General features: G+C 36.0%; 1 protein-coding gene across 3 annotated transcripts in view; it reads right to left on the reverse strand.

The window, feature by feature from the left end:
* The window catches only part of LOC136242048 (uncharacterized), a 33,787-nt gene extending 17,094 nt beyond the window's left edge, over positions 1-16,693 (reverse strand). For 2 of the 3 annotated variants that reach the window (XM_066033374.1, XM_066033372.1), the window contains exons 1-8: positions 11,054-11,208; positions 5,988-6,374; positions 5,157-5,935; positions 4,796-4,971; positions 4,040-4,421; positions 1,473-1,574; positions 1,171-1,260; positions 732-809 (exon numbers count right to left, since the gene is read on the reverse strand). In XM_066033374.1, the coding sequence (XP_065889446.1) occupies positions 732-809; positions 1,171-1,260; positions 1,473-1,574; positions 4,040-4,421; positions 4,796-4,971; positions 5,157-5,935; positions 5,988-6,372 (1,992 nt within the window). In that variant the 5' untranslated portion in view covers positions 6,373-6,374; positions 11,054-11,208. Of the gene's footprint in view, positions 1-731; positions 810-1,170; positions 1,261-1,472; positions 1,575-4,039; positions 4,422-4,795; positions 4,972-5,156; positions 5,936-5,987; positions 6,375-11,053; positions 11,209-16,572 lie in introns of those variants that run through there. The other variant, XM_066033373.1, reaches the window with a different exon arrangement.
* Positions 16,694-16,732: the final 39 nt, after the last annotated feature.

The following is a 16,732-nucleotide window of genomic DNA, read 5'->3' on the forward strand; positions in this document are numbered from 1 at the left end:
CATGGTGTCCAATAGACAGTCACCATGGGGTATAAAAAGTGCATGAAAATGTCAAAAAAACTTACCAGAGCCTGGCCCAGGGACCTCCATACATCCTTAACCACTGAGCCACTGCTATCACCTCACTTAATTTGTACTTTATACGTAAATGGAAAAATCCTAGCTAAAATTTACTTATTAGTAATTTCATAGATCTACAAATGGAAATTCTAGATTATTGTAGAACATTCTATGTGTGTTCTATTAGAATTCCTCAAAAAAATGTACACTCTATTAGAGTATTACAATAATATAAAAAGTCAAATAACAAAAACAATATAATTATAACTTCTGATCATTATTGTGTCTGTAGATAAGAAATGTGGTTAAAATAAACCCCAAGCCAGCCTATGGCTGGCTTTGGGGCTATACAGAGTTCAAAAAGAAATGAAATCTCCACAAAAACAGCCAAGCTGTAAAAGGGGTGCGGCTTTTTAGCCTGGGCGAAAAAGAGTTGTGTAGAAATGCTGTAATGACATTAATGCTGATAAATTTTAATAATGGTTGTGTGCATTGATTTATCAGCATTAACGTCATCTGCACCTTTGATTTCACTTCTTTTCCACCCAGGCTATTGAAGGCCACAGTCTTTTTTTACAGTTTGGCTGTTGTTGTGTAGATATCATTAACACAAATGTTGCTATTGGTACTGAACACCCTTACAGTATCTACATTTACTACTGATAACTTACATGGGATAAGAAACTCTTCAGGGCACTATGTTGAGTGACAGGATTATTCCATAATGTTGAGAACTTTCTCATGTTATCCTGTATAGCCACAAAATAAAACGAACATATACAATTATATATGTAGTGAAGTGGAATCTCTCTAGAGACTTTTGAACAACCCACCCACTCCTGCTACATTACAGAGGATATTTTGCTTTCAAAGGTAAAAATGTATAGAGTCAGACGTGTTAGAACTTATGTCAATTAAGATCTTTTTCAGTCATGTAGTTTCATTGCTAAATGAGAATTCATTTTATGATGAAACACAGTGGTTAATACATACAGTACACTGTACGTACGTACAACTCCAAAAATAAAAGATAGCTAACTAGTAATGTGTAAATGATAAAGTAGAAATGTTTTTAAAGTAGAATGCTGTAAGACAACACAAATTACATACCATGTAAAACTTGAAGTATCGATTGACCACATCTTTGAACCACTCCAGTGTAATAGAGAGGAATACTCTTTTCTGACTTTTTAGTAGTAGCTGGATATGTGTATACATAATAAGCAGACACCATGTTGGTACATGTGTTGAGTACATATATTATAGCAATGGTATTTACACAGCACATACATACATACATACATACATACATGTACATATGTACACATATACCCCTAAACATGTATATGTATGTGTAAATGCTCAGACATGTATACTCTCATACCAAACACACACAACACACAGATAAGTACCTTCTTGCCAGTATTGTGATAATGGTATAGCAATAGGAGGATCTTCTGATGAGCACATCTCAGGTCAATGCCACTTAGAAAAGCTCCTAGAATGCATCTGAGCTACACATGAATAAGAGTGAATATCAGTTTAGTTCATGATGTGATTGATAATCTCAATAAAAATAAGTCCTACAGAATAAATGTGTACTATATAAGTAAGTCATTCCAAAGCAACCAACTGTGAAAAGTGTGCAGTGTTCAAAACATCTGGGTTAAGAGTGCTTTGTACAGTTCGCTTGTATGGCTTCCCATGAAATTTAATTTGTTCTATAACTTACAAATGGTTTTAGCAAATGTTCTGTACTTTTTTACTGGATATAAGCTAACACTAGTACACAGTTTAGTCCACACCCAACTGCTAAATTTGCTTAGAACGTGAGTTACAGTTTTTCCCTTTATACTAGAACTAGTCCTATAGTTACGCACAAGAGCCTTGATACTTTTATGATACACTATGCTAAACAGCACAAAACATTGAGAGTTTTTATTTTTCTCTTTTAGCTTCTCAATCATCACATATTTATCTTTCGGGTTGACACTCCCAGAAATCCTTTTCTTTACTTCCACGTTATTCATCATCTGAACTTGCTATTTCAAAATCGCTCTTCTTTGGTAAAATTACTAAAATTTTATGTCTATTGGATTAAAAATGACAGAGTGGTTCTAATTTAAGTGAGAAGGTGTAGAATAGCAAGATTTGTGCGCTTGCTGCTACGGGATACCTAATTTGAATGCATCAACATGTCACAGACTAATTAAGTGACCATAATATTTCTATTAGTGCAAAACAGACTATGTCTTGGGAAGCCTTGTACGAACTGTATAGAGCATCCTTAAAATATAAAGAACTAATATATTTTAATATCATTATTTTAGGGATTCAAGTGATAAAAAGTAATGAAACAAGAGAAGAATGATGGTATTACAGCATAGCTTGGTGGGAAAATCCCTACTTTGGCATGTTGTAACAATTAAAGTAAACAACTGTTTTGTTTAATACCAAAGTAGGGATTTTCCCACCGAGCTATACCATTATTCATTCTTGTTTTACTTTTTATCCCTACTTCATTTTAAAATATAGTACTTTATTTAGTTTTTTTGTCACAGCATACAGCTTTACATGTGTGACTGTTCTATTAGGGTGACTGCTGTATTAAAGTATCTTGAGTCAGCATTCTTCCTACCAAGGGGTGTGGTCATTATTCCTTATTTTCACCCTGCTTTCATTATAAATACAGCTAGACCAATAAAGGGATGTGGAGATTGTGTTCAAGTAAGTAGAGGTGTGGTCTCAGCATTCCATTGTTCTGGATCGTTAAATGGGCATGGTCTCAAAAGTTACGAGTACTATCCAAATTTGAATTACAATCTGATTGCTCAAAGCAGCAATGTGAAATGTATTACATGTATGTTTATAGTAATAACTGGGATAAGACTACAAGTATGTAGTCAACACAGTGCTTCAGCAAGAACTGACTCGTGATTTGTATCGATTGAAACTTTAATACCTCATATGGAATAAAGTTATGATGTACTGAAAGAGTATATGTAATAGGATGGATGACTGTGGTATTCGGGATTAATAGTGCAAGCGTTGTAAACAGGGAGGAGTAAAATAGTGCAAGGCGAAGCCGAGCACTATTTCCTTCCTGTTTACAATGCGAGAACTATTAATCCCGAATACCACAGCCATCTGTCCTATTGCAAATTAATCCAACAACCATAGTAACTGTTGCTAGGTAACAGAAATTCAATAACCATTGTAATAGAGCAATCACACTTAGCAACCATTGCTATGGTCTCAAAAATGACATTTACCCTAGCAATGGTTACCTAGCAACCATTGCTAAGCAATCATATTGTTGCTATGCCATGGGGCATCTAACAATATGGTAACACTAGTTGTCAATTCGGACATTTGCTTCTAATAGGAACACACCACACTATTTTAGCCAATCAAATTGATATTATAGATTTTTGTCAAGGGACCCTGACAAATAAGTGTAATACTATTTCTATTGGCTAATCGTTTGACATATTCCAATATACATCAAGCTGCTATTGAGAGTATTATATTGTAACACATTCAGTTGTTGGATTATAGTATGTACACGTTGAGCTGAACCCTCAAATAACTCAGGATGGAATTACACAAACTCTTGAAATTTGGCTCATTTGTAATACTGCTTGACCTGCTAGAATTAGGGCTGCAACAAAATCTCCAAATGCTCGAGTACTCGTTATTAAGGATTTTGGTACTCAGATAGTAAAATTGGTACTCCAGTACTAGTTAAGATCATGTGACCCAGCTCATGTGATGTTTGTCATCATAAAATGACAACATGAATTTGACTGGTGCAATTTAATATACACTGTCAGGAACACTAACGTCAGTACTTTAATACATCATTGCTGTTATTTGAAAACAGCTTAAGGTCTAGTATAAACGTGTCACATGGGTATCACTACAAGTAGCTAGTATTCGTGGGTATTTGATCGTTAACACTTGAATACTATGTATGTACCTTCCTCTTATCAGGATAATAGTCATCTTCCAGGTCATGGTGTAGGTCATTACTTTCAACATGGATGTGATAACACACCTGGTCCATATCAACACCAAATTTCTCTAACATTTCAGAGACATTACTTGGCTGACTGGTAGTTGATGGTGTATCTTGTAGTTGTGGAGGACTACAATACTGAGCTAACTGAGTCAGACCAAACTGGTTAGCAAGTTGTGACAACTGTACTAGTTCATCATCACTGAGTAATGGAGAATATTTACTCTTCTGACCAGCACTAGAGACTGGAGGAGCATTAGTATAGAGGTAAACAAGAAAGCTTTTAATGACATTGGAAGAATAAGGTAGTTCCTGAGATGTGGGTGGCTTACACACTGAACCCCTGCAAGTGGACACAATGCATGGAGACTATGAATAAGATTTACAATTATAAATCTACACAAGTGCACATAATTATGTAAGTACTAAGGAAGTGGCTGCATAGGTAAGATACCCTCCTGATTCACAGGAATTGGAAAGGAAGAGTTGTAACTATTCTAAGTTTTTTATAGTAAGCAAGACAAACATTTGTATCACAGTGCCATCAGAACAAGATTTGTGCCAAAACCCGTTTTAACACCAAGCATAAATGTGCATTGTTGCACCTTACACTCTACACCTATTGGCTTATGTACATCAACATCAGAACTGATATTCTACATTAAAATACACTGTTCTACGTATAATTTTAGACAAACCTTATAACAGTATATGTACCTTGCACTCAATATTGTTGAGTGGACATGAAATTTCCCACCATCACTGGCAATCAGTTGGACATCACCATTTTGAGAAGACACATCATTATCTATGTAACAACTTAGTGAAACAGGTAGGAGGTCTGGATATGGTAACCCATTCAGTCGATTGAACAACAATTTGAAGCTTTGAACCTATAGTACAAGATGACCACCACATATCATATCCTCACAGCAAAATGGATACTGTATGGACAGAAAACTTGGCTTGAAAGGATAAGTATAACAATATCAGCATTTTGTGAAAGAACTGGATTCAAACTACACACTGCATACAATTTATAAATGTATTATGCAATTCTGCATTATAAGAGGTCTACCTCATCATCAATATGCTGCATCACCATGTGGTGGTCTTTGTCAAAAGCAAACAAAAATGAAATGGAACTTTCTCCTTCTGAGTTGAAAGTGATTTGAGACAGTGTCGGATTAACAGTAAATCCTGTACTAGATGATAGCACTGCTAGTACATTATCACCAGCCTTAACATCACTTGAACATGATGTCTGCTTGTTGAAATTATGCCAATGCACATTACCCCATTTGTCAAGTTCCATTATAGGAAACTCTGAACTCTGCTCTTTACCAAATGTTGACTGTAATAACCAAAAGCCAACAAGAACTTTTCTTTTTTCACTAAAACTGACTTCAAACAGCTTACAATATGATTTTCTGTGAGCACGAATCTTCTGTACCAACTGACGGATACACAAATCAGTAAAGGAGACTTCACCAATAGCAAGATCATACTGACACAGGTTAAGGTTGGTATACTTCTCAGGTAACATCAGTAAACTATCACTTTCTGTCTGCTCATGATGTGTGCGAGCTAAAACAATCGGCCACTTTGTATCAGCTGATAATGTTGTGGTGTCTTTAACAGCAATGATTTCATCAACTAGCTTTAGAGCAACATTTAAGCTAGTCATGTCGTTGGTCTTGTGACACACTATAAAACCATCTGCTGAAGCCACATTCAAATTCTCACCAAAATCTCCACCACAATCAATAAGAGTAACTAGACATTTGGTGTTATCTACTTCAATTTCTTTCTTGTAAGAATCTATTAAAGTAGCCTCATGATTCATTATGGACTTACCTATATGATGGGAGAATTGTGGAAATAACCGATTATTTATTATAATCATTACCAGAAATAAACTGTACAGCAATGCTAGTTTTCCCACTACCAATGTTCCCCACAATAGCAATAGACACTTCATCTGACTGTTCAGTGAAGCTTGTAGCCTGCGTACTATCCAGTCTCATCAAGTATGGAGCTTGTTTGGAGCAGCCAGAAAACTTCACTTTCTCATTGAGATATTTTGCCACCGACATTAGTGCTAGACGACTTTTCTTGTCACTGATCTTCATCTCATCCAAATCATCATCATCCAGTTCAGAGAAGGAAGCAATGTCTTCAATCCCCACTTGTTTGAGTATCACTTCAAACTGACCCAAACCAGTTGTGACCAACCAGTCAGCAAAACTGGTGGATCCTTTGCCTTCCAAGTCTGACATCAGTTTACTGGCCATTACTACATACAATTTGATACAAAAATCTCCCAAGCCATTAGATATGGATCAAACATCAAAGATGAGTATAACTACAATATTGGCAACATGTAACTGTTTGGACAAAGTGGAAAAATAAGCTTCGACCCTTGACTTACACTAAAAAAAAATTGTGGTTGATTTTGTTGACTGAATTCTTGGATTATTTCATTAAATCATGTACACACATTGAAATTCTAAAAATATGATTCATGGTACAGCTACACACTACAAACGAGGCTATAGCAGTATGACCAAAAGCAAATTCTTGTTTGACTTTCAGGATGTATTGGAGTGTCACCCCAGCTTAAGGGTGCTTTGTACAGTCTGCTTATATGGCTTCCCATGAAATTTAATTTGGTCTATAACTTACAAATGGTTTTAGCAAATGTCCTGTACTTTTTTACTGGATATAAGCTAACACTAGTACACAGTTTAGTCCACACCCAACTGCTAAATTTGATTTAGAACATGAGTTACAGTTTTTCCCTTTATACTAGAACTAGTCCTACAATTTATGCACAGGAGCCTTGATACTTTTATGATACACTATGCTAAACAGCACAAACCATTGTGCGTTTTTATTTTTGTCTTTTAGCTTCTCAATCATCACATATTTATCTTTCAGGTTGACAGTCCCAGAAATCCTTTTTTTACTTCTACGTTATCCATCATCTGAACTTGCTATTTCAAAATGGCAAACGCTCTTCTTTGGTAAAATTACTACAGTAGCTTGCGTGAAAATTTCATGTCTATTGGATTAAAAATGACGGAGTAGTTATAATTTAAGTGATAGGGTGTAGAATAAATAGCAAGATTCGTGTGCTTGTTGCTATGAGATACCTAATTTACAGGTACCAAAATGCGTCAACATGTCACAGACTAATTAAGTGACCATAACATTTCTTTTAGTGCAAAACAGACTATGTTTTGGAAGGCCTTGTACGAACTGTACAGAGCACCCTTAATCACCTTAAGTTCTTCCTCAAGAAACACTGCGAGTACTTAGTAGCTACCTATCCAGTTACAGTTTAATAGGGCACGTACACACGTGCTCATATTTGAGCTCGTATTTGATGTTTGTTAAACAATAGTCAGGAGCGTAGCCAGGATTTTTTGAAGGGGGGTTTCAACAGCAGCATTGAGTTACCAGGGTCTGGGGGACTGAGAGAATTTCAATATTTTAATGAATCAAAACTCTATATGTGACCAGATTTTACAGAACCGAACCAAATCGCACATCAGGCAAAATCAAACTAACACCACCAGTGGATAGCTACACTATCGTACTACAAGTTTTGACCCTCAGCACTACTCAAACTACACGAGGCTGGTTTTAATAGATGTCTTTTCTGGGTGGTGTGGAGTGCCAAAATGGTGGTTTCAGGCCTTGTGAAGGACCTGGCTTGGCAAGAATCAGTGGTTTACTGGTGGACAGCCTTATAATGTTGGCCAGACGTGTTCTCTGTAGATTTTGCTACATATCAGCCACTAAGGAGCCAGCACAGCCCTGTAATCTCGTGTCTGGACTCCAATCGTGGTCTGCCTCCATTCTGAGGCCTATCTTTTGCCCTCCCCGCCACCCCCCAGCCTCCACCCCTTTGTGAGCACTCGTGATACTACCTCGCTCGTCCAACTGCTCAGATTTTCTATCTTATTTGGCGGGAAACTGTACAAGCAGCTACAAGTACTGGAAGAGGCTTGAAAGGTAACAGATTGATGCATCTGTTGTGTAAATTTCATACGCATGCTTGCTATCCTTGGAGAGTTATGCTGGCTTCAATTCTTTAAAATCGTTTATCTCGAAACTTCTAATGTACGATTTGGATCGTTTTTCCAAAATCCAGTCACATATTTTATGCAAAAAATAGTACATTAATTATAATGTATAGCTATATAAGTGCCCCTGGGATGAAGCTTGTACTATACCTAGTGGAAACAGACAACATATTTTTATTATTTAAAAAAAAATTATTAAGGCTTTACAGCACAAGTGCTGAAGGTCTGTAGGACACCTGGTCCTACAGCCTCTTGAAAGTTGTTACAGAAAGTGTGTTTGAAAAGGTGGATCACATAGAGACACACATAGACATCTGTAAGTGATAGTTATCCAACTGGTATAGGAACCATGAATCCACTGATACAATTGGAACGACTTACAATCAAAACATTATAACTACAAAATATGCATAGCATGGATTCATTCTGCATGCCCAAGTAATAAAGTACTGGCATTCTATATTTATAAACACTGCACACCAAAGCTATAGCAGTATAAGCAGTGGTGGATCTAGGATTTTTAAAAGGGGATTTCTGAAAGTTGGTGTAGCTGAATAAGGCATCTGATGACATTTCTCCAGAAAATATTGAGATTTTGGAAGCTCTGAGATTAGATTTTAGGCTAGTTTTAGTTAGCAATTACAATAAATCCAATGATTTAAACTGTAAATACTATAGCTAATTATAGGGCAAAGATGGTGACTACGTACAAGCTATAGCTTTGATTGCTCTATTAGAGTAGTTACATGACTGCTCTATTAGAGTATCTCGATCGCTTTTAATGCAGTGGGAGATGAAAAGTGAAGTGTTGCTGAGGGTTTAATAGCTATAAATGGTGTTAGTTAACTGAAATACAGTGGTATAGTTGTTTGATATTATAAATTGTCAGTACAACAATGTTTATGTATTTAGATTTCCACTGAGCTAAATTTAAAAGGGGGTTTCTGTTGAAACCCTAGAAACCCATCTAGATCCGCCACTGATAAGGTCATGCTCAGTTTTATTTATTAAATGTTAGAATGTCTGAAAAACTCCACTAATGAAGTTCCTGGATATTTACACGAATGCTCTAAAGTATATATTTGACTGCTCTATTAGAGTATATTGATTTTTTACAAGCTTTCAAGAGGGCTCATGTTACCTCTGTAAATCCTTCCCTGAGAGATGAATGCAAGCTTTATCAACTGTTGTGCTGTGCCATACACTATTACTCACTCATTTTGCCCTGCCACACTAAATGGTGTGTTAGGGTCTTGCTGTAAACTCAAAAGTCTAAATTATACAGGGGGGTTCCAGAACCCCTAAGAATCCCCCCTCCCCCCCCCCCCCTTCCCTACTCCCTGATAGTATACAGCTGAGCTACTAGCTATTAACCCTTGGTTTCCCAGCACCTTTTTTCCATACATTTTTTGTACTTCCTGGTAATCTTTTTTTCTGAGTCGACAGAGGTTCTTTCTTTAAACTGCTAGTTTTTATTTGGTTAGTAACTTCTAAGCATAAGTTAGAAATAGAAATTTCCTTAAAAGGATCTTGTTTGTGCTTTCAGGCAATATAATGGCTATTTGTATTCCTATTCTTTCATGCAGTAGCGAAAATATCACAGAATATGTTTTTCTATTCCAATTTTTTTTTCTACAGGTAGCTTAATGTTGTGGCTATCCACTGAAATACCAAAGATTCCTAATAGAGCAGTTATTGTACATATTAAAAATTATTGGAAATATTTAATGTTTAAATGCGCCACAATCCTAATTAGATCATTTGATGATCACATCAATGCTCTCAACTGATCACTGGGGTGTATAGAAGTAGTGCAGGAATTTCATGATGATAGCTAAATGTATGAATGAGATATAAACAAATAATTATGTGCAGTAGAGTAAATGTCTTGGGAAACGAAGGTTTAACACCTATCAATGTTAAACCCCACTACCCCCCTCCCGGGCTTACTAGGGGATTAGTGGCAGGGGGATTTTGACCTGAAACTCTGCCCCACTAGTGGGATATTTGACCGCTTGAAATTTTAGGTGTTTGTTTTAACTTGCAAGCTAAAAGAATTGACCTGTTTCCTAAAGTACCTTACAGCCATACTACAAGGAGATTTGACCACTAGTCGTTCCCCCCATGGGTGGAGAATTTGATTTTTCAAAAAAGTCAAATCCCCACCATTCCCCCCACTTCGCCCGGGGAGGGGGTAGGTGGGGGATAATATTGTTAGGTACATTAAAGCAAGGGGGTGTCACGTCGGCACATGCTACAGATAGATCTCCGACTGCGGTCAAAGTCTTGACCAGGGAAAATTTCACCTTGATCCTTGACTTGCAGCGTTTATCGTCTTTGACCTGTGATTTGAGCATTTCTTGTCAAACTTTTTACCTCTGCTTATTTCTCTATTTTTCAATACGCACCTGCGCTTGTAACCTAATATAATACTTTCTTGGTGCGTGCTACCATAGATAATAGACACCCCATATTATCTATGGTGCTACCAGCAGGGAGAGGAAAATCATTACAATCACGGCGGAATGCCTGTTGGAGCTTTGAAACATCTTGGAGATCCTTACTTCTTGTGAGTTACGTATAATTCCGTAAACTTGATAATAGCTACGTATAGTTTGCAATTGTGGGTTTCGAACTTTCCGTCTCGTCTTGACCTTTGACCCACTGTAAGAGCTATTTTGTGGCCTTGGCCGTTGACTTAGAGTTTGACCGCGGTCGCAGATCGACCTACAACAAGAGCCTGAGTGACACCCCCTTGTAAGGCATAGCTATGTATGGCCATAGGTGGGTATATTATCTATGGTGTGGCTATATTTATATCATGGCCATGCAGAGTAAAAATCATGCAAGTAACTGAGGCACAGTTAGTGAGTACTTAACTTACTTGATCATAGACGGTAGTCACCTCGTCATAAACAATACCAGAACGATACATTGCACTCCAATTGTTGCGCTCTCTACTTCGAACTCGATTTCATCATCTGTTAGTTCACTTAAAGCGCATCCTTTTAGTAAGAGCCATCGCTTCGCGAATCATAATTTTCGTGAGGGGGCGCCAGCTAAGGCTGCAACGAAGCCAATGAATAATCTGATTATAGCTTTGGTGAAGTTTGTAGCAGCGCCAACAGAAGCCAGTGACTACCAGCCAACAGTCCACTGTTTGACAACAGAAGCCACACAGCAATTGTCGCTTATCTGAACTCATGTACACACCTCACTTAAAACCATTTGTGTTAATGTGGCAAGGGCCACAAGTCTTTCAGATAGGAGGGAGGCTAATCGCTTGTAAAAGGTTGTAGCTAAATGTCTAAATCTGTCTCTACTGGTGGCAATTGCTACATAACACAAGTTTCAATTATGGTCTAGAATTCACTCCAGGCACTATCGAGAGCAACTTCAATTTGCCCATCATTTGTTAGATGAACTTCCTCCTAGCATGTGTTGCTCAGTTAAGCTAGCTCAGCAGAAGGGTGCATCCAATTAGCTATCTTGTCTTCCATTGCTAAAAGTTAAAGAAACTGACAGTCCCCAAAATTACTGCACACAGCTAATGTGTGCAATCTTCTATAAGGTAGCCACGTAGGGTAGTAGGTATGGGTCCAGGGAGATACTCCCCAAAAATTTCAATTCTGAAAAATAATTTAGATGGCTGCCAGCTGACTGTCTCATACTACCACAGTGTTTACTGCACTGTTCAAAATATGTTACAATTCTGCACTGATGTCATAAAGCAATTAGATTAAAATAGTATAAACTCTAGCTACATACACAACAGCACAAGTTGAAACACATTCATGTATAGAGACTGAGTGGCATGTTACATGCACATATGTACAGTTGAGTACAGTAGCATGTATAATATTATAACTATATGTACATACCGTAATTTGCTTTTTTCGTATGCAAAAACTTGTACGAAAATTTCTTACACGAAAATTTTTATCAGATTGAACTATTCTAATAGAGCAGTCAATCACGTAGATCATACAAAAATGTTTTTACACGAAATTTATATCATGAAAAATTTTTGCACGAAAATAAAGCGAATTACGGTATGTTCCAAATCCATCATGAATATACTACAATTGCCATGTATCACCACCAAAATATGGACAGCATGCAAGTTTCATTGCTATTCCATCATCTCAATTGATTGTATGGAAGTAATAAACTAACTTACACATAGCTAGCTAAGATGGGCTGAAGACCCACCCCCATGTCAAGGAAGGTGGCCTATCACTTCTTAAGATAGAGAGATGGTGATTAATAATACTCCAATAGGGCATTCAGCTATCTCTAATAAAACAGTTAGGTGCATGTAAGAAGCATAAAATTAAAAGTAATAACTCTCTAGAGATGTAGCTACTATCATAGGGTGCCAAAATGGATGATAAATTTGAACCGATATTGTGTAGTCCAACAGTAGCTATAGTGGAAACTGAAAAGTTTGCAGAATTTGTTATTGTTTATATATCTAATTTTTCAAATTGACAGGGTGGTACCAAAAGTAGGCATAGCCATGCTTTCCTCAACATATATTACAAAAACAAAAGGAAGATACAGTATATACTAGGCCAAAGATTATTACACAATTCCAAGTACAAAACAAAACACAACAATGGTATACAAAAAACACTTATGTGACCGGATCTGTGAAAAGGAGTCTTATAGCCTTTCAAAATTTCCAAGTTTGACAAGTCATAACTCATTGTGTGATTAATCTATTATCTTACAATTACAACTAGGAATAGTGCTATGTTAGGAGTGTACAGTGACCAAATTTCAGGCTGGTCCCATACTCACAAGTCAAGTTATGGATTGCCAAGCACATGCAATTGGAAAGGCTATAATATAAGACCTCTTTTCGTAGATACAGTCACATATACAATAGCTAACAGACAATAAAGGCAGAACAAAAGAATTTACAGATTTGATAGCGAGTATATCAACTATTGATACGTTGTTGTTCCACAAAGACAGTATTGCAATATAAAAGAGAACTGGTATTATTATTATTATATTTGTTCTGTGCAGAAATCAAAAAGATATAATATCAGGTGTGATCATATGAATGTTCAGGTTGGTACAAAACTCATCTAAGGTAGGGGAGTAAATTACAAAGGGGGAGAGTGTGTTCCAGAGTCTGATTGCAGAAAGGAAAAGGCTGAAAATTTATAAGAGTCAATCATAGTGTCAAGCTGTTTATAGTATCCTTCCCTTGATGGACGATGGTTAGCTAGGTATAAAATCATTTGTGGGTACACTTAGATTGGCATTAATTCTCTTATACATTGTAGTTATCTTAGACTTGTTTCTTCTTTCTTCGAGGGTAGGTAAATTTGATGATGACATCATTCTTGTTATGCTACTAAATCTAGAAAAATCATTGTAGCAAAATCTGGCTGTTCTCCTTTGGATGGATTCAATATGTTGGTGTGGGTGTGAGGGGCCTAGAAGAGGATACATATTCAACAATGGGGTGGACCATCATCTTGTAACAATTGTTCTTAACAGAAACAGGGCATTGGTGAAGGTTACGACATAAATATCCATTGACCTGGTAGCTCAGATAGAAGTTTAGTAGCCAGTTCATGAGCTTCATTACCACCAAAGTAGTTAATTAACCAATAATAATTAATTACTTTTATCATAACAGCATCATACACTGCCACCTCAACTCTGGATTACACATATACAGCTATAGCTATATACTGTGTCAAAAAGTCAAGTTCCCATAAATATTATACAGCTATGATTATGTATCGTGCTAGCTATATAGGTTGCATGATGGAGGAGAGGCCATTTTAATTTGCCTATATATGTATAACATACTGCTACACACATGTTGTAACCAGGTAGCAAGATAACTTATATGTAGAATAATGCAGTGGCAGATCTAGAGGGGTTTCTGGGGTTTCGACAGAAACCCCCTTTTAAATTTAGCTCAATGCAAGTCTAAATACATAAACATTGTTGTACTGACAATTTGTAATATCAAACAACTATATACCACTGTATTTCAGTAGCATGCATGCAGTTGCACTTAACTAACACCATTTATAGCATTAAACCCTCAGCAACACTTCACTTTTCATCTCCCACTGCATTAAAACAATCAAGATACTCTAATAGAGCAGTCATGTAACTACTCTAATAGAGCAATCAAAGCTACAGCTTATAGTCACCATCTTTGCCCCAAAGTTAGCTATAGTATTTACAGTTTAAAGCATTTGATTTCTTGTAGCTAATTGCTAGCTAAAAGTAGTCTAAAATCCAATCTCAGAGCTTCTAAAATCTCAAAATTTTCTAGAGAAATGTCATCAGATGCCTTATTCAGCTACACCAACTTTCAGAAACCCCCTTTTAAAAATCCTAGATCCACCACTGTAATGCACTGATTTTTTTTAAAAATAATACAACAGTAGTACTAGTCATTAGCAAAATATGTTTCATAGTTCTATTCTATTTTCATTTCCAACAGGGGCTTGGGTTTATCACTGAGTCATACTTTACAACAGAAAGACTAAAACACTTTAATGCACAACTTGATCGACATTAAGGTAGAAGTAAACCTTGCCCCTCATGTACCTCATTATCAAGCATATATAGTTTCAAAGCAATATTTGGTTAATTTGTTGCTATATTAGCTACACAAGTATTAAAAGTGTTATGAGTTGCTATCTATCTACAGAAAACAATTCAAATTTCACCCTCAATGAAGTTGCGAAGCTAATGATCATCTGATCAACTACTTCTGGTCAGCTTACTGTGATCCTAAGTGAAGACGCAGTTCTCTAAAAGAAAATTACGGATGGATATATAACATTGGAACATTACATATGAATGCCACAGATCATTAAGAGCCTTTTAAGGAAAACTCATGTAAATATTGTGCAAATCAGATAATTACAAGAAAAAAACCATACAAACTCAGTAATGTAAAATTGCATGTCAAAATACCCAGTGAGAGACATCGTATAAACTTTCGAAAACGACACACTCAGAGTTTTCTTTCATAACTTTAGTTCAAAAGAAACCAAATTCGGAACAGGTTAGGTGTTCTGTACACATTTTTCATATTTTTGGTAATTCTCTCTACTTTTAGAGCACCAAGTGTATGCTTTGTTAGAAAATTATGCTTTAATTTTTGTTGCAAGTTCAAGTGTGTCTGCCAACTATTTACTAAACTCAAACTATAGCTATAGTTGAAACAAAAATTTCTACTGTAAAACATTTGCAATATTATTCTTAGAAAACGATGTGATATATATAGAGTACGGATTGTAAAGATCTGGTGAACCTTTATAAGCATGGCTCTGAAATTTATGCTATAAACAGTGTATACATATTGTAAAATAAAATTTCCACTGTAACAAAATTTTAAAATTCTAATGTCTAAACCAAAAACTAGCTATAGACTATTATATAAATACTGTCTACACAATTATAAGTCTAGTAGTATTGTAGAGCCATTCCATATTTGGAGCAACTAAAATTGTTTTTTTTGTGCATTACTTCATGAGTAAATCATAGTCCTAAAAGAAAATATCTTGCAAATTTTCCCTAAAATTTTGAAGTTTTGGAAGTTTATGATGTCTTGCACTACGATAATAGAATGTTAAGTTATGCACTAAGTAAAAAAAGCATATGAAAAACTTCAAAAAGTTGTCCAAGGTTCCTTCCACACTTTAACCCCCCATTGAAACACTTGATCAGAGCTGACTCAATTACTGCTCAGCTAAAGGCACTCAGCTCACACTTACGCCTTTTTAATGTGTATGTCAGAATTAGCGGTTAGTGATTTTGCATCCTCACATGGGCATGCATGCCTGAAGAATGATCACTAGAGTTAGCTCATAGTTTAATCTATAAATCCACCAATAAAGTTGTCTTATAAGTGCATACTTATGTACTTTTAAAAGCCTTAATTGTAGTGGAAAACATGCAGAAAAATTACAAACATACAAACTGTCAATTCCCCCCTCGTCTATAGTACTCTGGAATGCTTTACAAATGGACATTGATTTTATCACCTGACATTGAAATTTTCAAAAACAGATTAAATCATCATTTTACAACCACTACATAAAATAGGTCAACTGTAATTATTGCAATATGTACGTGATACTCATGTTGAGTTTGTACAATATTGATAAAATTAATAAGTTTGTATATACATTATTGATGAAATAATAATAGGCAGAGTCTAAACATTTTAGCTAGGATTATAATAATTCTTCAGTCTGCTTAGTTGAAACAGTTGGTATTAGAAGAATGAGAAACTCTATAAAGATATTATCAATTGTAGATATTATATTAATCTAGTGTACATAATGATAATGGAATTAGTTAACAGAAACATACACTGTAAATAACCATAACATTGTTTTATGCCATATTCACCTGCTAATATAACTGATGTTCTGTTTGTCAATGTGAGGTGCTTGCGTAGTTAACTATGATCTTTTCTTCTCGAATAAAAACTTGAAAACAATCCACCATGCACAACATTTGATGATTGCTCTTGACAATAGGTAGTACAGCTAATATCAAATCTTTGTCA

This window comes from Dysidea avara, chromosome 13, assembly GCF_963678975.1.
Source record: "Dysidea avara chromosome 13, odDysAvar1.4, whole genome shotgun sequence".
NCBI lineage: Eukaryota > Metazoa > Porifera > Demospongiae > Dictyoceratida > Dysideidae > Dysidea > Dysidea avara.